General features: G+C 36.2%; 2 protein-coding genes across 2 annotated transcripts; one reads left to right on the forward strand and one right to left on the reverse strand.

The window, feature by feature from the left end:
- The first annotated feature begins 2,404 nt into the window (after positions 1 to 2,404).
- Positions 2,405 to 14,929, forward strand: LOC133327180 (sodium-dependent nutrient amino acid transporter 1-like). Its single transcript, XM_061535746.1, has 7 exons — positions 2,405 to 2,493; positions 2,549 to 2,822; positions 2,900 to 3,215; positions 10,587 to 10,857; positions 13,711 to 14,181; positions 14,350 to 14,626; positions 14,685 to 14,929. The coding sequence occupies exons 1-7, from the start codon at positions 2,407 to 2,409 to the stop codon at positions 14,927 to 14,929; spliced, it is 1,941 nt and encodes a 646-aa protein (XP_061391730.1). The 5' UTR covers positions 2,405 to 2,406.
- A 2,258-nt stretch (positions 14,930 to 17,187) lies between these two features.
- Positions 17,188 to 19,615, reverse strand: LOC133327179 (6-phosphogluconolactonase). Its single transcript, XM_061535744.1, has 3 exons — positions 19,497 to 19,615; positions 17,385 to 17,875; positions 17,188 to 17,316 (listed from the first exon to the last, which is right to left on the reverse strand). The coding sequence occupies exons 1-3, from the start codon at positions 19,612 to 19,614 to the stop codon at positions 17,212 to 17,214; spliced, it is 714 nt and encodes a 237-aa protein (XP_061391728.1). The 5' UTR covers position 19,615; the 3' UTR covers positions 17,188 to 17,211.
- Positions 19,616 to 25,931: the final 6,316 nt, after the last annotated feature.

Consider the following 25,931-nt stretch of genomic DNA (forward strand, 5'->3'; position numbering starts at 1 on the left):
ATTCAGTACAGCCCTTCTAATTACTTGTCCACATTCTCTTCACCGTGGGTTGTGTTGTGATGTTCGGCTTATAATTGTGGCGTATACATCTACTCGCAAAACACAAAAAATTTACCGAAAAGTGTCCACTTCATCCCAAAATTATTATCTGATCATCACCGAAAATTATAGGCGTTGTCTTTGACCGATCCAGGTATGGAAAATTTCAGACCGATCAGCACGATATTTTCGCCCTCTAGTGTGGTAATGGGTTACTAAATAATATCTGAATACGTGAGCACCTGTAAATATTTAAGTGTAACTCCCACAGATCAACCTGTCAACTTCTCGGGTCTATGTCATTTTGCACACAAAAGTCTGGGTCCATTTAGCCCGCTAAATATTTGCCGAATTTTATCAAAACAGGCATGCTTTTTCTTCGGCCCGATCCTCTTATCCATGTAAAATTTCACAATGTTCGGGCCATAATTGCGGCCTTAGGAGTGACCAGAAAAACCGACAAAAATTAAATATTTGGTCCATTTCATCCCCTAAATATTAACCGATCTTTACCAAAAACAATAGGGGTCTTCATTGGGCAGAACCAATCCTACATGCAAAATTTCGTGAAAATTGGTCCATAATTGTGGCCTGTATCATTTTTGCAAATAACTATCCATAAAATTGTTTTTATCTGTTGAAAAAGTAATGATATATAGAGCTCTAAAAAAGTACCGAATGTGCCCCAATCTTCCTTCCCTACACAGAAACAAATGTTAATGAATATTTTCATAACTTCATTCATAGTTAATTTGTTTCATGTTATACATATACCTCGTTTAGAATGCAAATAAAAATGCCTTTAATCATGAGAAAGCCACTATTTTTTACAAAAGAATGTAAACATTACATTAATATTTGAAATATTTTCATACTTTGGTATACTTTACCACTATTAACGCTCAGTTTTCCTCTATCTCTTTTTTGAAAAAAAAAACACATTCTACCCAAAAAAAAAAAAAACAACACCATTCATTGTTCGGCAGAGTTTTGTTTTGTATCTGTTTCTCTCTCACTTAGTGGTTGTTAGTTTTCAACCGTTTGTTTATCTACTATTTCTCTTGTTTATAACCGCGGTCTCTTCACTCACTCGATTGTGAATAGTTTTGCATTTCATTGTTTCATACACTGTTACCGACCTCTGCATTGGGATTATAAAATTCGCATGTGTATTTTCCAAATTATTTCGATATAAATGTCAAATACAATATAACAAAAAGGTGTTGGTACGAAAGATTAACATTGCATAGGATTGTAATAATGACAAGAACATGTAAGTAAGTATGTAAGAAAAATCGATAAAAGACAAAGCAATGAAGAAAACATCAAATCAAAATAGAAAAAATCAAAACGAAAAATAGTTTCTATGCCACAGAAACCTCTCTTTCTACAAGAAACCAATATTTAAAGTTTTATGAATGGCATTCATAAAATGGAGAAATCAGGACATTGGCAACATTTTCCAAGCTCTGTACATATAATATAAGAATTATTTTATTCTGTGTAGTCGTACTGACGTTTAGGTTTGCCCAGGCTAGAAGTATGTATAATAACCTAGGTGCTTTTCAACATGAGACAATATATAAACAATCTTCTCTTTCGATTAACTCCTTGAGGAGTAAAGGGTGTTTAGTGAACCGAAGTCTGACCTGCATTCATCAAATCACGAATTCTGATCCGATTTCTACATTTGTGTCTTAAGAAACTCCAAAGTCTAGTATATAATCACTTGCCGAATCTTCATATTTCAGTTTCTTTTAACCACGACAGACAGTCCACAACTAAGGATTTTCGTACTTTGTCACCTCTATCGCCTTTGCATCTCCCAAAGTCACTGGAGCATTGTTTCACATATGAGGATAGCTCTCGATTTTAGTTTTTTAGGTACTACACATTTTAACACGAGAGATTTATTTGTTTGATATTGTGTAGCGGTACCACCCCATTTTCGATATTTTGAAGGTTTTCCTGCGTTTACACGCCGAAGTGGCTGTAATTTTTTTATTCTGTGGTGTTGGAGGCTTATCTATGCCTATACAGGAAATAGCGCCATATTTTGAGATATTTTAAATAGTTTTTTTAAATTTAGCTAACTTCCTTTTTACTTGTTAGCCAACAAAGTTGACTTATTTGTGCATTATGAGGTGCTAATTAAATTCTGGGTATTCTGATTATCTTAGCCAGTATTATAATTACTATCAGAGCTAAAATGTATTCAAAGATTATAATTACTATCAGAGCTAAAATGTATTCAGAGATTCAAGTTTTAATTTGTGGGCATTTTAATTCATATTATTTATTGATACATAATAGATTTCTTATATTCTTATCTTTTTCAGATTGACTTCAAATTTATAATCATTCAAAATGGTGACCCCGCATGAAAATCCCGCCTTTATAGGAGATGATGGTGTGAATAAATCACAGGATTTAAATAATCATTCAAATAGTGAGGTAAGTAGTTAAATCCAGAACAAATTACATATATTCCTGATATCCTTCATTCTAGCCCCCTCCCAAACCCGGCAAACCTGTCAAAGAACGTGAACAATGGGGTAAAGGTGTCGAATTTCTTATGTCCTGCATAGCCATGTCTGTGGGTTTAGGCAATGTTTGGCGTTTTCCATTTACCGCCCTCGACAATGGTGGTGGAGCATTTTTAATACCCTATTTGGTGGTATTGTTTCTTATTGGTAAACCCATATATTATTTGGAAATGATTATTGGACAATTTTCAAGTCGTGGTTCGGTGAAGGTATTCGATTTGTGTCCAGCCATGAGAGGTAAGAGAAATCGGAAAATTTATTTAATGTCACTCATTTGTAATTTGTCCTGAATTCCATTTCATTATCATCCGTAGGCATTGGTATTGGCCAAGTTGTCTCAATATCAATGGTCACCACATATTATGTTGCCATCATGGGCATGACCACCCGTTACCTATTCGATTCATTTCGTTCACCATTGCCTTGGTCACAGTGTGACGATTCATGGAATGCTGTTTGTGTAGCATCCAATGAGAAAAATACCGCCGATTTCCTATACAATTCTGCTGATAATATTTCGAGTAAGCTAGTGACGAACTCATCGGTTTTGATGAGTTTAAATAATGTTTCAACATCGGCGGCGGCATTGCAAAGTGCTAAACCAACATCATCGGCAGAATTGTATTTTATGTGAGTTTTTGTCCGTTTTCAAATGTAGTTTTTTTTGGTAATGGTTTGGTAATGCACGTTATAACAATAATAATAAAAAATTTCTAACACCCTGATCGTAAATATTATAAATGTAATCAATAACACTATCTGAATCGATCGAAAACAAATTTGTGCACAAATTCAGACTATATCTGTGGGAAATAGTGAGCCGAATATGCACTAGATTATATATTTTTTCCAATGCTCATCCACTATCTGCGTTTTGCTGGTTTTTGGACACATTTTTTTGGGTTATAATTATAATTATCTTCCATTTAAAATGTATCAATATTGTTCAAACTGTATCCCAACATAGGTTATAATTTGTTATTTCGGAACTATGTTATTAATATTCGTCCACTTTTGAGAACTAGTGTATATTAAATTTGCCTTTCCGTTAACCAGAGACCCCACGCTAATCGGACAAATATTGAGAGTTTAAAAATGCAGGGCCTTTGGGGCACCATTTACATAAAATCGGACGAAAATATATATGGAAGCTAAATCTAAATCTGAACCGATTTAAATTATTCTTAACACACGTCATTATACACTCAAATATCGGTAGTCGCTGCAGCTCGATACGTCTAAACATGACGATGTCCGAGAATAGATGGTACAACTCATGGTTCATTCAACGGCAAAATTCACCGCCGTCGCAGATCGCCCACAGATCTTTCGGAGAATTTTTCTCTCAAACACTCCAAGAGTTGCCTCTTATGCTTGCGTAAGTTCCCATGCTCAAGATCGATATAACAGCACGGGTAGTACAGTCTTGTAGTGTGTAAGTTTGGCCTGGCGGGAGGTTGCCTTGTTTCTAAACTGCTTACTTAGACAATAGTAGCATCTGTTGGCCAACACTATCCTTCTTCGAATTTCAAAACTGATATCATTAGTTTTATTTATGGCGGGACCAAGGTATATAAAATCTTTGACTACCTCAAAGCTGTAGTTCTCAAGTTCCACAGTTGGTCCGAGCCTACTGCGCGTGAATACCATCCCACTTTGGCAGACTCCTTCTCAATTTGTTCAAAGGTGGCTGCTGCCGCTCTCAATGTGCGACCCTCATAACACGTGTTGTTTTCTGTTCATATTTGCCTCCCTTATGACCTTTTCCAGCAGGATGTTAAAAAGATAACTCGACAAACTGTCACCTTGTCTGAATCCTCGTTCGATATTAAAGGACTCCGAGAGGTCCTTTCCGACTTTAACTGCTGATCTTGTGCCAGTTAAATTTGTCCTGCATATCCGAATTAATTTTACAGGAATGCCAAGCGCAGACATGGCTTTAAACACCTCTGAACGGATAGGGCTGTCAAATGCGGCTTTTCGTGGGACTTCTCCTGGATTTGGCGCAGAGTGAAAATCAGGTCAATGGTGGTTTGAAGCCGCATTGGTATGGTCCAATAATGCCATTGACCATTGGCTCCAGTCGTTCACACAGCACGTTGGATAGCACTTTATATGCGATGGGAAGGAGAATTATTTCTCTATAGTTGGCACATATCATCTTGTCTCCTTTTTTTGTATACGGGACACAGGACTCTGAAGTTCCAATCATTGGGCATGCATTCTTCTAGCCAAATTGTAATAATCAGCTGGTGCATGCTCCTGACCAGCATTTGACCACCTGTCTTGAGTATTCTTCAGCCGATTGATTGCTTTTTTGACCTCATATTGGCTAGGTGGTATACACTCTATACCACCATCTCTTGTTTGTTCTGCGGTATCTCCTTCCATATCCTCTACACGCTGTCTTTATCTGCCACCAAATTTCCTTTTTAATCTCTACAAAAACGGTTTCTTCTCTCTCCTTTTCTCCCGATTTTTCTCCATCACATTCGACCAGGTTTTTGTCTGTACATTATGTACAATCACACATTTACAAAAAGCAGTGAATATTTTGACAATTTTGTAGCAATGACATTTTACTCGTATGACCAGAAATGGCATACACATAACAGTCAATTTGGACGGAAAATTTGTAGGTTACCAGGAATCGGATTTTAGTTTGTAAAGTACATGCAATGTACAAAATACAGAATTCATAGGGGTACCAAAATATGAGTCCGTCTTACCTCATTATTGATCAATAATATAAAATTTTAATGTTCTACATGTAACGAATACATTTGGCTTTGAGATGGCAATCATTCATTCACCTTTTCCATTGGATTAAATCGGTGCTATATCCGCTTTTTTATAACCACAAAAGAATTCAACGCAGCTATTTTAAAATCGCGACATACACGTAGTCTACAAACCTTGAAGAATAACATTTTCACAGTTAGTGCTGAATTATTGTTTAGGTTGCATGCAACAAGTTCATAACTACCTACTTTGTGTGTGCTTGGTTACAACATTCGTCATTGTTACAAACACCTAATCGATCAATATTACCCCTCTTCCCCTCTCGAAATGTCTTCATAAAATTCTCATAATTTATAATTCTAACCGTGATGGTGTTGTAAGTCAATATCATAATTATTGTTGTGGTTTTATGTTTTTGTGTTTAAGTAAACCGATTTTAATTAGCTTCAAACGTTTACACTCTGTTACAACATTTCAAGTTCAGAGAATGAACTTTGTCGGCGGAAAAAAAATTGTCTTTGCTGCAATCAATCGAATCGATAGTTCCCATTTTTTGTAGACAATTTTACAATTCGTAATACATATTGATTGTTTTTATTGTTTAGTCACACTTACCCAATTAAAATCCAAAATAACAACAACTGCAACAAAATGTCAACGCAATTCCACAACAAAATTTCTAAGTTCGAACGGAAATGAAAGCTTTTCAGATTGTTGACAATTTTAATTGCTTTGTGACATGCTTTCATCAGCATCTTCGGACAAATTTTCTATTATTTCCACTAACAAACAGACTGCAATGATTTATTATTTCTTTCCTATGGGAAAAATCAATGATAAAAAATGAAATAAATTGAATTGTTGTTTAATTTGTTCAATTAGATCACTGGATGTTGAAAGTTCTGCCAAGTATTGAGTCAGAAAATATTTAATCAATATTTAGTTAGTGTAAATATTAATTGAGGGGAATAACTAAAGTAGTGCGTCAAAGTCTTTCTTTCTATGTCATTAACCTGTATTTGCATGGACAACTTAGTAATTTATATGTTTTAATCCAGAGGCTTTAATTTTAACTTCACCAGCAGTGTCTTGTTCTGCAGACCAATGACTTCGATCGTGTTTTCTGTCGCGAACTCGCCGTCCAACTTTCTGGCGAAGACTTGGCTTTTGTAACTGAATAAAGTTTAACTTCCACAGAGTCAATTCTTGCCACTAGATTTATCAGGACTTCCATACTAGTTTAGGATTAAAATTAAAGTATTATGTAATCCCTTTGAATCGCAGCAGTCCAGATCGATGGAGACCATGTTTGTAATAGTTCAGGACTTCTGAATTAGCCCGATGTGTATATTATTTTTTCCATCAGATTGCCGTCTTACTCAAACGATTTTCTTGGGAGTCGGTCATCTTATCCTCGGCGCCCCAAATTTTACTGCTATTTGTTTCTCTCTCGTGGCTTTTTGTGGCTTTCTCCTCTCCAATCCTTGCCTTCTTATTCTTGAAGTAGACAACATTGAACATATAGTGCACCTTACCCTTAGTCTTAGCCAGACTTGCCACTGAAGTCCTGCCTAAGCCTAACATAAGGATAGTCTTCTTTTTTCTCTCTGTGGAAGACTTCCACTTATTTATCAGCAATGTCTTGTTCTGCAGACCAATGACTTCGAGAATGTTTTCTGTCACGAACTCGCTGCCCAACTGTCTGGCGAAGATTTTACTTTTATAACTGAGGAATGTCTAACTTCCTCAGAGACAATTTTTGCCACTAGATTCATCAGCACTTCAATACTAGTTTAGGATTAAAATTTATGTATTATGTAATCCCTCTGAATCGCAGCAGTCCAGATCGATGGAGACCAAGGCTTCTGAATTAGCCCGATGTGTACATTAATTTCCCCATCAGATCTAATAGATTACAAGATTTTCTTGGGATGGGTATCCTTTTTAAATTTTACAGCTGCATGTTTCTCCCTCGCTAATTTTTGTGGTAGATAGATTCTCGTGGCAGTCTCCTTTAATTTCGGACTGGATTCACTTTCATTTTATATCACCCAACAGGAAGCTCTTTTTTGAGGGTTTGCCATTTATCTGCTTTTCCGGAGACCAAATCTTTTTCACCGCTTCCGAGGAAGTGAAGAGAAGGTCGAGCTTACCCTTCAGGGTATCATTTTGTTGTTCGCTCTTGTTTTCAAGTTCATATTGGCCAGTTTCTGACTTTGTGTCAGAATGGATTTTTCCCTGTCGTACGCTTAGCAATGTCTTTGCTCACTGCTTCCACCATCTTACTCATCCTTCCAGCCTCTTCACCAGCCTTTACACCGACAATCTGTAGTCTTTTTCTTATTATTTGGGAAAATCCTTTTCATCACCATGTAAATACTCTGATGTAAATTTTAATTTTTTCAGTTTTGTGGCAAACACACACAAGGCATGATAATATCCAAAACGAAAAATAAACAAAACCCCACGTGCATTCTTTGGAAAAGCCGCCTTTTGTTTGTCAGGACAAACCAGTTTTTGGAGAACATTTCTAAAGATTCCTAGCCTTTGCTTACGTTTAGAAGAGTGGCGTTTTTTATTTAATATCGCAAACTAGTATCTAGTTCAGCTTTAACTACTGTTGGCCTTAAGTGCATGACATATTTTGGAATTTCCATTGTCAATGGGATTTTCCAGCTGTAACTCTAATCTGGATACTAACATTTGGATTAATACATGAACTGAACATGAACAACTGCCATGATTTTTCAAGCATTACATATTGAAGAAGATTACATTCAACACTTCATTCATTATTCGTATTAGTGTCACAAACGGAAAACCCAGCAGCTATCATACTGATTGGCTTCTGAGTAAGGGTAATCTATTCTGGAATTTTAAAATCCACAGCAGTTCATCAATGTGTAGTTGACAATTTACTTCAATTTCCCTAATCATTGCTTATGGCATCAGTCTCCTACCAGGCGGTAGTCCTGAAGGTAAAATCCTCCACTGAGGGTTGCGAATCTGGCTCTAATATCCATAAGAATCGGAGTCTTTCGTAAAGACCGCCATTACAAAAGTACTAACCGACTTTTACGACAGAGGTAGAGTGGAACAACAACTAGTAAGGTACCGCATACGACGCGAATGTTGCCAGGAGACCCTATAGGAAAGAGTTCTACTACGAAGTGATCGAAGGAGTTTATGTCATCCATCTGGACAGCTGAAATTAAATGGAAGTGTACTTAATGCTTGAATTTGAGTCTCCAAGTAGCATTGAATCGCTTAGGAAATCAGTGACAAGCTTTGTCTCCAAAAGGAGGCATTAATACTGATTCTGGTGAGGAAAAGAGGCATTAATCAGTTAAAACAAACTTTTCAACTTAGCCTTCTCTACCGTCATTTCCAAATATATTATACTTCGTCTGTATAAAAATCTAGCTTCCAGACGGCTCTTTATGTCATTTTCATTTTTTTTGAGTGATTTGATTGTGGAACCATTCTTGATCCATGGTTCATGGATGTAAAACCGTTCCTGACCTTTTTGCAAGATTTTCGGCGAGCATTGTGACATTCTCTATTGGATTTTTACTTTAGGCTTTTTGGGCTGCCTGTGCGTCGGTAGTGTCTGTTCTACCGGGTTGTGATTAGAATTGGGCAATCTAGTTCACCGATCGGATCGATCTTTCACGTTTCTTTTTTTAAAAGGGACTAGTTCCTTAGCTTAACTATAGAAGCTATATATATATATATAGAAACTAAAGAACTGGACCTAGTTCGTTCACGAACTACCCAAACGTAGTTGTGATATTTTTCTTAGCAAACATTTCTCTTTCCTTTATTCTAGAGATAATTACAAGCCAAGTTTTTCGACTGTGTAAACCGTAACCATCCATTGATATTTGGATGGTTCCATTCCTGAACTTATTACAAGTTTTTCATCTAGCATTGTGGCACCTCTTTTCGGATTTTTACCCACCTCTTTCAGAATGAAAAATACGTCTCTCCTATTTAGATTTTTGGGATGACAATGCAGTTTTTTCGGTATAGATGTTTGGTTATAGTTATTGCCTACAATTTGAATTGTTCATTCGATTTTTTCTCGTTTCCATATCCAAAAGTTCGGTCGATCTGCAAAGGGAACGATCGGTACTAGATCGATCGGTTCTTTCGTTCATCAAGTTCCATGTGCTCCAGTCGTTCCTTTTGGCTCCACCAGTTCCTTTTGATCCAATCGTTTCGTTGACGGAGAGAACTAACGCGAGCCAACGAACCATTGAACTAAATGGATGACCCGGTTCCTTTTGCCGAGCGAACCGAAATAGATTGAACCACTTTGGGAACGAATTTGCTCAACTCTGCTATATTTTACTATTAAGATTTGCACATCAATAGAAATCTCTTTTGGAGGAGCCATTTTTGCAATTAAAAACTTCTAGTACACTGTCCAAATCACAACTGAATGAACTTAGTCTGAAGCAAAGACTAAAGAAGCGAACATACAAAAATCGGTACATTATCGTTGTCATCTAACTTGAGTACGACATGCAGGACGTATTAACAATCCTGTATTTCTCATTTTTTGTGAATTAAATGAACAGAATTGCATTGTTACAAATATTTTAAAAAAGTTCATAGACTTGTAGAATTTAAAAAATTTGGGCTGTGTGGAATGACATATCGATTTAATTAATGGATTATATATTTGTTCTCATGTAATTTCTGCTAAATTCCACTCTTAGACCTTACTCACTTTATGTGACTTATAACACCTATTTCACCAAGTACAAAAATATATAACTCTACACTAATACCATATTTTTGCATGACTTATATCTCATTCCACTTCAATCCCCGCTTTTGTGATAACGCTTTTCATTAAATTAACAAACTTATTTTCAAGGTATTGGCTTTGGGCAAGCATTCATGGTTTATTTATTGGGTACATATTATGAATCGATATGTGCCATAATTGGCTATTATTTGGTGGAATCATTTCGTGATCCTCTACCCTGGGCCTATTGCCGTCCAGAGTGGGGCACAAATTGCATTAATTCGGCACCATCGAAAGAAGAAGAACAGCAACAACTAAAAACTTGGTCTATGGTTATGGGTCAACAAAATATAACAGCTTATTTGGGAAGAATGGATATTGCACCAAATCGAACAATAACAAGTTCGGAATTATTTTTTGTGTAAGCTAACCACAGGACATTCCCTTAACATTTCTAGTTTATATTAGTAATTTTGTTTTCTAAATTTTCTTTCCTTATTTAGCAATGAAGTCTTACGCGAAAAAGCCAACATAAATGATGGCATTGGTCTACCCAATTGGGAGCTGGTATTGGGTTTATTCGTATCCTGGCTTTGTGTTTTCCTTATTATATTTAAAGGCGTGAAGAGCTCTGGCAAAGCTTCATACTTCTTGGCCATATTCCCTTATATTATCATGGCTGTTCTATTAATTAGAGCTGTAACCTTGCCGGGATCTTTGGATGGTATTATTTACTTTATTAAACCTGATTGGGGTAAAATTCTGGATCCAAAGGTAAGAAATGTATAAGTTTGATATGATTAAAGAAAAATATCAGAAACATCTTAAGAAAATCGATTGTTCATATATCACACGTTAGGGTTTGCACATTTTCATGAACGAACTACTTAAATCGTGGCTATTAATTACTGACATATAATCCCTTTTCACTAAAGAGGTATCTAGGAGTTATGAATTAGGTCTAAATTTATGTATGCGAACTTTTCTTGGAATCGGTTCAGATTTAGATATAGCTCCGAATTATTCTTGAGAAAAACTCCGGGCTATGGTTTTGATTTTTCGCACAAGCACCATAGATCTATATCGTTGAAATGCAACGAATGCGGAGAATGGATACATTTTAGGATTTGTTCCGATTTAAGCCGGGTGCAAGAGTATAGCGGAAGGAACTACATTGCTTCGAATCGTCTTCATTAGCGTGGTCTACGGCATCACTGTCGTCATCTTCGCATTACGTGACTCCCCCGCAATCTGCACCGCAGCCACTAAACCCCAAATTGCTGCCACAACTCCTGATAATTCTTCATTTCAAATGCGTTGGAGGTTTAGAATTCCTAGTGCACCATTCTGTCCACAACAGACCTATCTCTCTTGAGCAGGACTCTAGGAACCCCTACATGGAATGTATCGAGGTAGCGGTTAAGTGACGTAGGTAGAGGTGCTTAACGTCCGGATCACCTCCCTATTACCATATCAATGGACCACCCGACTTAACTTCTGAACGTCATACTTTCCTAGCCATGGGAAAGCCAGGAGTCAAAGAACTGGCAATAGAACTGAACAGGTTAGTAGGCGTGTACAAGCGGAAAAAGAGGCTAGAACATCTGAAGTGTTGTAACATCAGTACCGGAGTGAGTAAATTGTGGGCAACGGTTAAGTCGCTCTCGAACCCAGGATGGAGAGGTCATCAGACTTTTGTCTCGTTTAACGACGTTGAAATGACAAATCCAAGGAGATGCGCGAGTTATTTTAACCGGCAGTTTGTAGAGCACCTTGAGAGTAACAGACGAAGTGAAGAGTACTGCTGGTCGTATACGCGAATTGATATCCAATTTCCCAGCAGCGGCAGATTATCAAATGAGCGTGATGAGCTTCGTCGTAATAACCCCTTAATCAGAGAACTGACAACGAAATTGAACAGGTTAGTCTGCGAACATCAGCGGAAAAAGAGGCTAGAACATCTGTAGTGTTATAATATCAGTACCGGGATGAGTTAATTGTGGGCAACGGTCAAGTCGCTCTCGAGTCCAGGAAAGATCATCGGACGTTGTCTCAGTTAACAACTTTGAAGTAATAGATCCGAACACCCCGAATACGATATTTAAAGGAGGAACCACCCAACAATTTACGTTTGGAGATGCTGCTAGTGTCATAAGAAGCGGAAAATCATCCAAGGTGCTTGGTCCGGTAGGAATCTCTATGGTGAAGTGAAGTTGAGCATAACGCCGTACCTTCCTTAACCATGGGAAAACAACTTGGCAAGAGTTCAGAAATTTCACCAATCGTCGTTGCGACCCGATATATACTTGCGGGTCGCATACCCGACTTGAGACCCAACTTCCCAGCAGAAGCAGCGGGATTGGCAAATGAGCATGATGATCTTCGTCGCACTAGCCCTACCAACCCCAGAATTAGAGAACTGACAATAAGTGTCTTATGCCAAATTTCATCCAATTCGGATGATAAATGCGACCTGTATTTTATTTACAATTTAACATGGACAGACGGACGGACGGGCGGACATGCATAAATCGACTGAAAAAGTGATTCAAAAGGATCCATGTGTATATATCGTTTCCTTTTGCATGTTACAAACATATGTACCACAGTGCGGTGAAGGGTATAAAAACCGCCACTAAATCAACGTCCACATTGTTTACCACATGGACAGCGGAAATACTGCTACCTTTGAATATGTAGATCGATTGGTCCAAAATCCCGACTACTAATTATTATATTATAGGTTCTAGGGACCAAATTCGGTAGATTTTACAAGTCGTCACAACTATTTGCGATAAGATCAGGTGCAAGAACAAGGTTCTCAAGTCGCTAGCTGGCAGCACTTGGGGAGCTGACAATGAAGAGCACTTACATGAGGAGACAAAGATCCTTTCCGTGCGTCAACACAACAAGGTGTTGTCCATGCAATATCTTCTTGGGTGTTGTATAAGTAGCTGTCCAAACCATTACCTTATGGATAGGCACCCGTCACCTAGGCATTTCAGAAAGGATCTTCATGATCCGAAGATAGATGTCCAGAGGTACAAAAAGTAGCCTCTAGATCAACAGACCAAACACTGATGCTGTTGTGGAATCAATTCGAGAATACAGGGTGAATACAATACTCCGTGAACTCCCGCCATGCTCGGAGAACACCATCTACCACGACGAACCAGAGTGATCTTGGCACAACTGAGATCTGGATGGATGTAGCCGGTGGACAATATCTCCCCAGCATGTGGTAATGATCCACATGGCACACTACACCACTTCAACTGCCCAACCAAATCCACTCAACTAACCACATCTTCACTATGAACACAATTTTTACAGGTCGCAGCATTTTTGAACCTTGAGTCAATTGACAATGAAGATCCCAGTTCATTGTCAATTCATTTAGCCTTATAAAGTTCGTCAAATGCAATGGATGGTGGATTTCAAATGTTGGAATATAAAGTGCTCAGGAGGATATTTCTTGCTTCCCCACATACCTTCATAGTCCGCATTAAGAAATTTGGTGTTGAAAATTCGATATTTCCTAAACTTCTCCAATATAATTAGCTCTTTTCTATGTATTCTGAGACTGCCTTCAAAAATACAAAATAAATCTAATTTTTTTTCTTTCAGGTCTGGTATGCCGCTGTAACCCAATGTTTCTATTCGCTCTCAGTGTGCTTCGGCAATATTATTATGTATTCGTCGTATAATAAATTTGGACATAATGTACATCGTGATGCCACCATTGTAACCGGATTGGATACCTGCACCTCTCTGTTGGCTGGTTTTACAATTTTCGGTATTTTGGGTCATTTGGCACATGAAATTGGTACCGATGATATTGGTAGTGTGGTCAAAGGAGGTGCTGGCTTGGCCTTTATTTCATACCCGGATGCTATTGCCAAATTCCAAAGTTTACCACAAATTTTCTCGGTGCTATTCTTTTTGATGTTATTTGTGTTGGGTATTGGTTCCAACATCGCTATGACTTCGTGTACCGTCACCGCCATACGTGATAATTTCCCCAAAATTAAACAATGGCAGTGTGCATTGGGTATTGCCGTATTCAGTTTTTGTGTTGGATTGGCCTATGTTACACCGGTAAGTAACTACATTTTTTAACAAATGTTAATGGGTCAGACAGATACATCGTAAAATATAGTTTATTGACAAGAGGGGAGACTAATTTTTTCCATATGAAGATTTGCAGTGTCCGACTCGGTAACTTAAGAATATATTTCTTTATTAATTTCTTCTTTGTTCTTGCAGGGTGGCCAATTCATTTTAACCTTGGTGGATTACTTTGGAGCTTCCATGATTGCTTTGATATTGGGCATTGCCGAATTATATGTCTTGGGTTGGGTTTATGGTGTGGATCGTCTGTGCCGTGATGCTGAATTTATGATGGGTCGCAAGGTTGGTCCCTACTGGCGTTGGTGTTGGGCTGTGGTCACTCCTTTGATTATGACCGCCATTTTGGTATATTTCCTCTCCACCTATACACCTTTAACCTACAACAATGTGACGTATCCAAATTGGGCATATGGTAAGGGAGATGCTCTTCAATTTTATATTTTGTTTATTAATTTAACATTCTCTTTTAGCTATTGGCTGGACCATCACTTGCTTTGGTGTCCTACAACTACCCATTTGGATTGTGGTAGGTGCCATCCGTGCTCCCGGCTCAACGTGGTCAGAAAAACTCCGAAATGCCTTTAAACCCAAACATGATTGGGGTCCAAGAGATCCTCTGCTGCGCGAACAATACAACAAAGAGCTGGCGAATGAAGCCATAGCCAATCAAAATTTGGGTTGTTGGGGTTATATTAAGAAAAACATTATGGGCTGAGCCAGTATCCGCAAAATAGTATTACTAAAAATTATAGTTATAAATTGAATTATTATATATATATTTTTTTTTTAATTAAATTTAAGTTTACTATTTTTTAAACAAAAAAGTTTAACATTCGCACACACACTCACACCGATTAATTTCTAAAAAACAACTTGCCAAATGTACTTAAAAAAGTAAAAACAAAGTGATTTTTTAATAAATTAATTTAAGTATGTATGTGTTAAATATGTATCAAAATGAGTTTTTTAAGAAAAGATGTAATTTATAAAAAAACATAATAAATAAATTCTTTTGTATCATAATTGTAAATGAAGTCTTTACAAACCTTCGATTCAGTATTTACAATTTTTTTTTTAATTTTTTTATATTTTTAGCAAAATTTTGCACATCAAATCTTGTTGTAGCAGCTCATAGTGATGTGCCTTTAATAGAATACCACCAGCTTACCGTAATATATGCCGTTCTAGTACTAAGTTTGGGGGGAGATCCCCTCGGGATTCTTGAAATTACGACTAAGAACTGTTTTTTGCCTCTACCTGGGGGACCTTCGTCCCCCACTAAAGGTTATTCACCTGTAGCAATAGTGAGCATGTAGAATTCCATCAAAATAGCTAAAATGTGAAAGCATAGAACTATATTTAAAAATTGTTGCGAAAAAGTTGGTCACACTTCAAGAATTCAAAATGACAAATATAGTTCTTCGGTTGTAGTTTTAGCAGTTTCTGCTGCAGTGCATTTTCCCTTTAATCTGGTTCTGCCTTTAACTCCAGGTTCAAAAAAAGCTGCGACCTGTGTCGGTTGTGGCCAAAGTGAAGAGGGGTCAGATGAGTGGGTTTGGTTGTGCAGTTGAAGAGGTGTTGCGTGTCATGTGGACATGCCAGGCAGATATGGTTTGGATGGCTACTTCTATTACACCCAAGCAGATATTACATCGACAACATCGTTTTGTGGAAGTTACTGCTGTTCTGCTGCTGTAAGTGGCATATTGCGATGATTTTATACACCCTGTATTCTCGAATTGATTTCTCAACTGTGAATACATTTCAATCCTCTCTCCAGAAGATCCTTCTTGTCATGGCTGGTGGGTGCCTATCCAAAGGGGGATGGTTTGGATGGCTACTTCTATTACACCCAAGCAGATATTACATCGACAACATCGTTTTGTGGAAGTAAGGATCTTTTTCTCCTCATGTAAGTGGCATATTGGGATCATGAAGAGACAACCTGTTGCAGTCCCCAGGGCGGCATTCTGGCAGGAATGAATATTTTGTACCTGTGTGCTGTGTATGTTGTTAAGAACGTTTCTTCGTCAACTTTCCACATTCTTCTCTCGAAAAAAATCAGCTATATCCACCAAAATCTATTCAGCCTCACACAAATGTCATAAATTTTCGGTCCTGACGCCATGATCCGTGTACGTAACGATCTTTATGCCATAAGGTGGTTGTGGAATTTCAGAAAGGTAGAGGATAACAGTCCCAGAGATATCAACCCTAGGTTAGGTAAGGTTGGGGATGTACGGTTACTAATTTACAGCCGTTCACTCAGAGACAATTTCCATTGTGATCATCCTTGATGTCTGAAAAGAAAAGAAAAAGAGAATGGAAGGGAGGAGAAATAGTTGGATATCACCCCTCCTTGGAGAACTCCCTGTTCAACTCTACGGGCCTTCGACTTCTTATTTCTGAATTCCACGTACGACTGGCGTTCACACATAGAATTTACGATCCAAAGTTTCAAACATGGCTGGATGGCTGTTCGTTTCACGTTCTCGAACAACTTCCTCTAACTGACTGTATAAAATGCCTTTAATAGGTCCAGAGCCACCATAACTGTCCTACTACACGATCTGTTCTGGTTGAGTCCTTCCGTTCTATGTGTGAAAATGGCGTGCAAAACTGTTGGTGTGCTAAGCTATTTCCGGAATCCGTGTTGATGAACAGCAATTGAACAGCCAATGAGTAGCAATGTCTCAAGAGTATGATTCACCTTTGCTGGCTTTACTAGCGGTACAACCATGCCCATTTTACAGGCATCGAGAACTATTTTTATTTTTCGATCTGGATTGCCATAAATTATTTAAGTTCATGATTTGTTCCATCCACTCCTTCTCTAAATATACCCACAGAATATGTTAAATAATTATATAACATAAAGTAATTATGTACTTTAAACAAATCTTAGATTTTTAGTGTAAATCAATTTCGAAAATAAACATATATGTACGTATAAAAAATCATGTTACTCTTAATAAATTTGATATTTGACAATAAAATCTATTTTACATATTTTCCGGCGGCTTCGTCTAAAATGCAAATGAGATCACCATTGGTAGGTTGTACCAGACCCGCTGGTAAAGGTTCCTTGTCAACAAAAACTCTCTGAAAAATAAAAAAGCAAATACAATTGAAATATATCTATCAACTTATAAAAGAAACCCCCAACGTACCTTCACCATCTCCGCCTTTCCTTCGCCACACATTGCAAAAAGGCAACACGAAGCATTGTTGATAAGTGGTAATGTCATAGTTACACGTTTAGGTGGTGGTTTTGGTGAATCTTCAATGGCTGCAATTAGTTTATGATTTTCCTCCAATAATTTGTGCCCCGGAAACAACGAACATGTATGACCATCGGGACCCATACCCAATAGCAACAGATCAAAGCGAGGTACTACAGATGCTTCCATATCAAATTCTTGAAGAATTTTCTTTTCATAGTCCTGAGCACATTCTTCCACTGTACCATTCAAATTAATCCATATAAATTGTTCTTCTTTAAGGGAAGTTTTGGGTATCAGTGTCGATTTGTAAACCCCATAGGTGGAGTCGTTATCATTTTCCGCAACAAAACGTTCATCACAAAAGAACAATTGCCATTTACTCAAATCGACTTTCATCGATTGTATGGCAGTGCTTAAGTAGTTGACCAATGAACCACCTGTAAGAATAGGAGATTATATGGAATTGTATTTTTTATATGATAAGTATACTTGTATAAAATAAATTAATATTAAAAAGCGTCTGAGACTATGAGAATATCCAACATGAGCCTATACAAGATCTTGTGCCGATATATACAGATTTCAATATCAAGCTTCCTACGTGTAGTAGCAATGTACGTTCATATCGCCATATAATTTTAATCTGATCAATAAGATCTGTAGTTTTTGAGGCTACAACAAACATTTTGAGACGCTTTAAAGGGAATGACAGAAATGGTGTTATTTTCAAAATTTTAATACCCTGCCGAAACCGAAACCTGCATTCAAAATTTCCTAAGACGATCGGGACATTTATATGGGGACTATGTTATGGAGTTATGTGATAGTAGGTTGTTCGTGCTCCGTAAAAATATTGTTCCAAATTACAGACACTCTAGTTGGAAAACTTAAATGGGACTTCCTCAGATTTAATTTTTATTCACCAGGAATAAATCGATATGCCAAATTTCCCTGAGAAAATTCGGTTATACATTAATTAGTACCCAGAAAACGGTAGTTTTATGTGGGGTTATAACAAATCATGAACCTATATATACATCACACAAATGTGCATATAGCTTTTTCAGAACCCATTATACAAATTACAGCCCCATCGGTTGGAAAATACGGTACATTAATATATATATATATATATATATATATATTTTTTTTTTTTTTTTTTTGTAGGAAAATTTTACATATCATAAGAATTTGAAAAAATAAATTAAATCGAATTCCATTGAAAAATATACCCAAATCCCTTAAATAACTAAAAAAAAAAGAATTAATATCATGTTTAGTTGGAAGATTTGACACCGCATGAGAACTTAACAAATCAAAATAGAATCAATTCGGTTAAAATCGTGGCCATAATAGCCAACACACCGAATAATGGAGGTTACCGAATAATGGCGGTTATGGGGCCTATCCGAAAACACTTGCCCAAGCTCCCCAAAATACCGATCTTTGGGGTGTAGCGTTATATGAGGCATCTCTAAAAGGTTAGTAGGAAGATTTATTACCATTCCACAACCATATGGGGGCTACCCTAAAAATTGGACCAATATTGATAATTTTCGGTGGGATGATTTGATAGCCAAACGTAGCAAATTGCAGACAAATCGACTGAAGAACATGTGAAAAATCCCCATATTACGAATATTTGGAGGTACTGTTATATGGGGCTATGCTAAAATTGGGGCCATATACCCAATTTGCCATACCAACCATTAATAGCAATGTCAGTGCAAAATTTCAAAGCTCTACCTTAAATATTGCGATCTCTATCGTGATTTCAGTAGACGGACATGCATAAATCGGCAAAAATCTTATTCTGATCAAGGATAAATTTATATACTTTATGGGGGTCCCCGGTGGATATTTCGAAGTGCGGCAAATGGAATGGCAAATTTAAAATACACTACACCTTATGGTGAAGGGTATAAAAAGTCAACAACCAGCATATGCTATCTACTTCTAGACCTCGTATTAATAAGCCGGCTATGAACTATAAGTAAAGCTATGACACACAAATTATTTTACGATTATTTCAAGGTCATTATATTTACATGAACTTACCCGAAAGTCCCACTCGAAATACACCTCTTGTTTTGACAGCCTCCTCAGCTCTATCTTCGATTTCTTTCTTTAACCTCTCAATGACAGCCGCTTCATTTTTTACAACAATAATATTCATATTTCGGTCAGCGGACTTGGAATTTATTTAGGAATGTAATAAAATCTAATCACAGCTTTGGAAAGTCTTCGAAATGAACCAAAGTATTGAAAAATGCAATCTATGCTTTGTGCTGGACCGGCAATGAAATGCACTTTTTTGTTTATGTGGGGTTTTACACTGTTGGTCATGGGCATTCGTCATGAGATTTTTTTTCTCTCACTCTCTTTGGTAAATTAAGAGTAATTAGAGTTGCGCTATTTTTAATTTGGTAACAAGCGTACTTTTTGTTTACAATAGGTACGAATTTACATAAATGTACCAAAATAAAAAGTAGTTATTGTTATTATTCGTTATTACATTTACGCTTAAATTAATAGGTCGATTACGGCTGGTAACCACAATTTAGTGGCGTTGCCAGTTGCCAAATTTGAATTATGGATGACAATTGTTGTCAACTTCATTTGCTTCAAATAGAATTTTTCGGCAACCATTTATTTTTGGTTGCTGTTTAGCAATAAGATGTGAAATTTGGTTGGAATAATGGTTAAAATTACAACAAAATGGCGAACATATTCTTTTGGGCCCATGATATATACGTGTATGCCCTTTATACAACCGACAACACCCGGGAACTTTGTTTTCGAATAAAAAATTGTATTCTTCCCCTTTTTCTCCTCTGTTAATTTGGAAACAATTCAAATTTTACACAGTTTTTCTCTATTAGCCGGACAACTTCTGTCAAAACCATATTGGTCAATTTTTGTTGATAATTATGATTTATTATCATTTGAAGAAAAATTTTAGGTACCTGTTCGTACTTTTTTGATCCTACCTATGGCAATGTTTTCCAACTCTAGTCCCAATTATCAATGAGAGAGCAAAAAACTCTCAAGACGAATGCCCATGACGAACAGTGTAAAACACCGCTAACAACTCAGCGACCAACCAGCTGTTGCACTTTGCTTACTCGTCTAATTGAAAGCGATGACGTTGGCAATCAAAATTGATAAAGGCAAATGGGAGAGAAATGTGAGTATTCAGCAGAATTTGTAACTCATTTGCGAATTTTTATAACTTTTTTTTAAAAAAGTAATAAAAGAAATAAAGGAATCACAGTTACAGAAATTATAAAATTTACGAATGATGTGGGTTGATGACTGAAGGGGAGCTGAATTGTTTACGAATAAGGTGCGAAGAAGACTAAAATGGAGCTGAATTGTTTACGAATGAGGTGGGAGGGAGACTAAATTTAAGCATGTATTCGAACCCAATATTTAAAAGCTCACAACAATGTAAGCTTACGTTATAAAATAAGGTTGGCAAAGACTTAGTTTAGTATTTTGAATACAGATGGCGCTGACAATGAAAACAAAAAAATTGGTAAAACATTCAGTTACATTTGAGAAAACATAAAATAAATATGAAAAACTGAACTGAAACGCAGCAAATACGAACACAGTCAGTCGGTGTTGCCGACTAATATTGACACTCACACACACCATACACCATAGGCTTATTGTTGAGGTGGAACATATTACCATAGATTTCTCGTAAAGTATCGATCGAACAATTTCAGATTTATGCTCATTGGAAGGTGACTTTCGCAGTAAAAAAATTAATTTGCTGATTTTGTTTAGTGCATTCAGTTGTGAGTTACAGGATGTTAAAAATTAAAGTGAACAAAGAGAAAATTTCGGTTCCGATACTGTAACAGCCAATTATGTACAATTTTGGTTTCGTAGATTCCGTTAAGGCATTTTTATGGTAAAGATGCACCTCGCACAGGTAAGCCGGTCCTCGAAAAAGAAGTGATCGAAATTGACGTAACGCCAAAGCATGTTCGCATTTGTTTTAAAATACAACAAATAATAAAATTTATAAAAAATAATAATAAAGGCTTTCTTTTTCCACAATCTAATATTTTATTAACTTTATAATTTTTAAAAATTATAACAGTTTATGGAGGAGATACCGGAGAAAAATGAACATTTTTGTTATAGAAATTTTTACTTATGTGTTCTAAATGATACTAAATTTATATAATTTGGATTGATCGGATGAAGCTGAAATCTTGAAAATTGGAATTAAGATTACTGTTGGAATGTAGGTTAGGGATATGCAGGACATTTTGAAATTAGTATTTATGTGTACTAAATTTGAAATTGAGTGAACTGGAATTGAGGGAACAGGAATTTGGAAATGTGATTTCTATTGGATTGTTGAGGTAGATAGAAATGGAAATTTATATTACCTATAGAACCCGATTCATGAAACATGTAATTAGTTTTGGAATTAAGTACTAAAAAAGTACAAAATGTAAAAAACGATACCAATTTTAATATAGAGCTCGATTTCTATTGCGGCCAGAATTGGTGTGTAGTGTTGAAATATGGTGGTAGTATTGGAAATACGTACTATAAGAGAACAAAGGTACTAAATGGTACAAAAATGGTCGATATTGGTGTGTAGATTGATTTTTGTCTTTGGTCAAGTTCGAAGATGGCATATATATCGGTCCACGTTTAGGCATAGCTCCCATATAACGGTACTCCCCAATTTTCGGAATTTTGCGGTTCTTGAACGCGTTTTTCAACCAAATTCGCTGAAATTTGGTGCATTGGGTTGCTATATATTGGCTATACTAAATGACTCCACAAAAACGGTTTGGAGAAACCTCCTAATTTTCAGTATTTTGGGGGTTTTAATTGTATTTTTCCACTACGGTATTTTGTAGTCCTATATATGGTCATTCTTAAGAAAATCCAAAAAGTTCTGCTACTTTATGTAGAATATTTCGCGAAGCAAATAAATCTATCAATTGATTACTTTATATTGTGAAACACGATAGATTGAGCAGCATGATTGCGTACAAATATAGAAGAGATAGTGGAATCGTTGGAAGAAATGGGGGAAATGGTAAGATTTAATTTGGTTTTATTTCTAAGAGGTAGAAGTTTCAGGTCAAATGTAATGAGTTCGAACTTCGAATATTTTATAGAATTACATTATTTGTACCATGTTTGAACGAACTAATTGTAAAAATAACTGAAAGAGTGTGTTCGAGAATTTTAATGTTAAGATTTTAAAGAAATCATACAATTTTATGAAAAATATCTGAAAGTGGATCTTGGGATCACTATGTGAAAAGCGAAGGATCCACGACCTAATCGTATTTACTCCACTTGATGCGATTGTAGTATGTGACGAAAATATTTTTCCAAATATAAATACATTGTTAAAAAGTAATCAATGTGACCATAACCCACTTTAAAAATAAAAATCTTGTTTTTTTATTTAAAACAACAATAAAGGGATCAAGCTGGCTTACCTAAAAAAATTTACAAACTTTGGATAAAATAAGGTTTTCTACTCACGTCTATTAAAAAAGTAGGTGAAAAATCAAATACCAAACCCACGTTCTTTCTCTGTGCATAAATCTGTAGTAAATACTGATCACATAACTAAAAAAATCTAACAATAGACTTGTTAATATTTATGAATATATCTGAAGCAACATAAACAATTTCTACTTGTTGAAATTCATTTAAGTGTATATGACTTTTATAAATATGTATTGTCATTAAAATAGGTGTAGATATTTTTTGGTATTGAAAATTTTTCACAGTCTGTTTTCAACTCTTAATAATAAACGTTGCTGTTCTTTTATAAAAAACTATCCTGGGAGTACTTCTACTTTTTAACAGGTTATTGGCCTTAATCCGTAACCATTGCGAAGAAATATTGTACCAAATAGAAAGAAAATCGAAATGGCCAGCTTTAATGGACGAATTCCATTGTTCAATGGGTCAAATTATGCTACATGGAAAACCCAAATGGAAGCAGTTCTTCAAAAAGCAAGATTATTGTAATATGTAATTGGAGAAGAAAACAGGCCGATTGTTCCAGATTTACCAGAACCCGCAACAACTGCGCAACGAAGTGAACACAGAAAGAAATTGGAAGAACAGATAGCCTATGATGAATCTGAAATTATTATATAGCTGGAATCAAATATAGTAAGAATGGTAAGAAATTTTAAAACTGCTCGGGGAATTTGGAAATACAGTATTTGCACAAATTATGGTTCAATTAACCGAGGAACCAATTATGAACCCACTTAATTGAATAGTTTGTTCAATTACAGTAATCACGTATAATTGGAACTACTACAAATTACGCTTTCTGTTTTTCCTTAGCAATAAACATATGTTTTGAATTAGTAGAGATGCCACCTAGTATTTTTCAGAATCAAATATGTATGTAAAAAAATGCCATATGATTATTTTTCAATTATTATTATGCAATTAACCGGTGAAAAGTAAAAGGAATTTTATTTTTGATGACATGAATTTTGAACCAATTAGCGGGAAAATCAATTAATTAGAACAATTATCCGAGAACATTTACATGTATTTTCCTATGCAATATGTCCAATCATGTGGTTCAATTAAGCGTGGAAACCAATTAACCGTAGGGTTAATTAACGGAAAAATACTGTATTTTCAAGAAACATACGACAGAAAGTCAACCAGACGTAAAACCAAAATGTTTCGAAAGTTGCTTAATTTGAAAATGACCCCTGTTCAAAGTCTGTCCGAGTATCTCATTGAATATGACATATGTGTTTCGTGTCTGTTGGAAATGGATGTTAAAATTGATGAAAGTTTTTGTCTGTAATTTTGCTGGATGGTTTATCGGAAAAGTTTAAAGAAATTCGTTTTCAAAGAGAGCTTCAATTCAAAAAAGAAGACAAATTCTAGATCTCATTCAGGTATGCCAGACAAACGATTTCCATTTAATTGTCATAGATGTGGTAAAAAAAGCCATAAAGCGAAGGATTGCAGAGTCAAACTTAATGAATCCAATCATTCTACAAAAACGGTTTGTGAAAAAACTGATAGGGCAAATGGATGCAATGAAAATGCTGCGGAAAATAGACAAAGTGGGGCAACATCTCATATGTGCGTCGATGAATCTTTATTAATGGAATTAAACTAAATTCCATTACTTGGAGGAAATTTAATTCCAATGTCGAAGATTACTGATTTAGGATATGATGTTTTAATTAAAAATAATAAATCCTATGTACATAAAAATAATAAAATATACATGGAAGCAATAAGGGAGAATGGATTGTATATGATGACGGCGGTACCAAATAAGAAAGAAAAGTGCAGAATCGAACACCCCATGTGAAATTTGGCATAAACATTTTGGTCACCTGAATTACAATGATTTGATTAAATTGTACACGGAGGATATGGTGCACGGATTGCCTAAAATTCACTCTTCGGATGCAAATTGCAATGTGTGCATCACAGCTAAACAAACACGGTCTCCTTTTCCAAAGAAAAACAGCAAATCGGAAAATGAAATATTGGGCTTGATTCATACGGATCTTTGTGGGCCTATGCGAAATCCATCATTAGGAGGAAATTTATATTTTGCTACCTTTATTGATGATTTTTCTCGAAAAGTTTTTGTTTACTTCTTACGCAAGAAAAGCGGCTATTTAGAGGTATTTAAGGAGTTTAAAGCAAGAATGGAATTGGAAACTGGAAAGAAGATAAAATGTTTACGAAGTGATAATGTTCCAGAATTAGTGAGTCATGAGTTCCAGGCATATCTTCGAAAATGTGGAATTAAACGCCAACTAACTGTTGTATACACTCCCCAACAAAATGGTATTGCGGAGAGAATGAATAGAACTCTGGCGGAAATGGTGAGATGTTTTATGCTGGAGCCCAATTTACCGGTTTGTGTTGGTTCTCACTGCAGCATACATTCGAAATCGATGTCCAACAAAACTAAATATGAAAAAACACCGGAAGAACTTTGGTCAGGAAAAACTCCAACTGTATCTCATTTACGACAAATTGGGTGTGTAGCGTATGGTCTTAAAATCTACTCTTACCAGGAACTTATAGGATCTTTGCTACATCTTTCCGTTTATAGTCGACCAGATATAGCCTGCAGCATTAATATGTTGTCTCAGTTCCATAATGATCCCCGAAGGCAACACTGGACAGCCGCACTTGATGTATTAAAATATTTAAATTCGACTACTAATTTTAAACTTACTTATCGCAAAACTGGTTTACCAGTTACTGGTTACGTAGATGCAAGTTGGGCTACTGATACAAATGATAGAAAATCGCAAACTGGTTTTTGTGTTTTGCTGGCAGGAGGCACTTTCTGAAGTAACAAAGGAGGCACATTATATACGTTTTTTGACTACTGAAATTGGATATAACAATTAAGAACCTCTTATACTACACTGTGATTCACAAAGCGCTCAAATGACTGCTAAGTTTGGTGGACACCATTCGCGTACC

This window comes from Musca vetustissima, unplaced genomic scaffold, assembly GCF_032173495.1.
Source record: "Musca vetustissima isolate MV318-11 ecotype Yass unplaced genomic scaffold, APGP_CSIRO_Mvet_v1 utg22542, whole genome shotgun sequence".
In the NCBI taxonomy this organism is placed as follows: Eukaryota; Metazoa; Arthropoda; class Insecta; order Diptera; family Muscidae; genus Musca; species Musca vetustissima.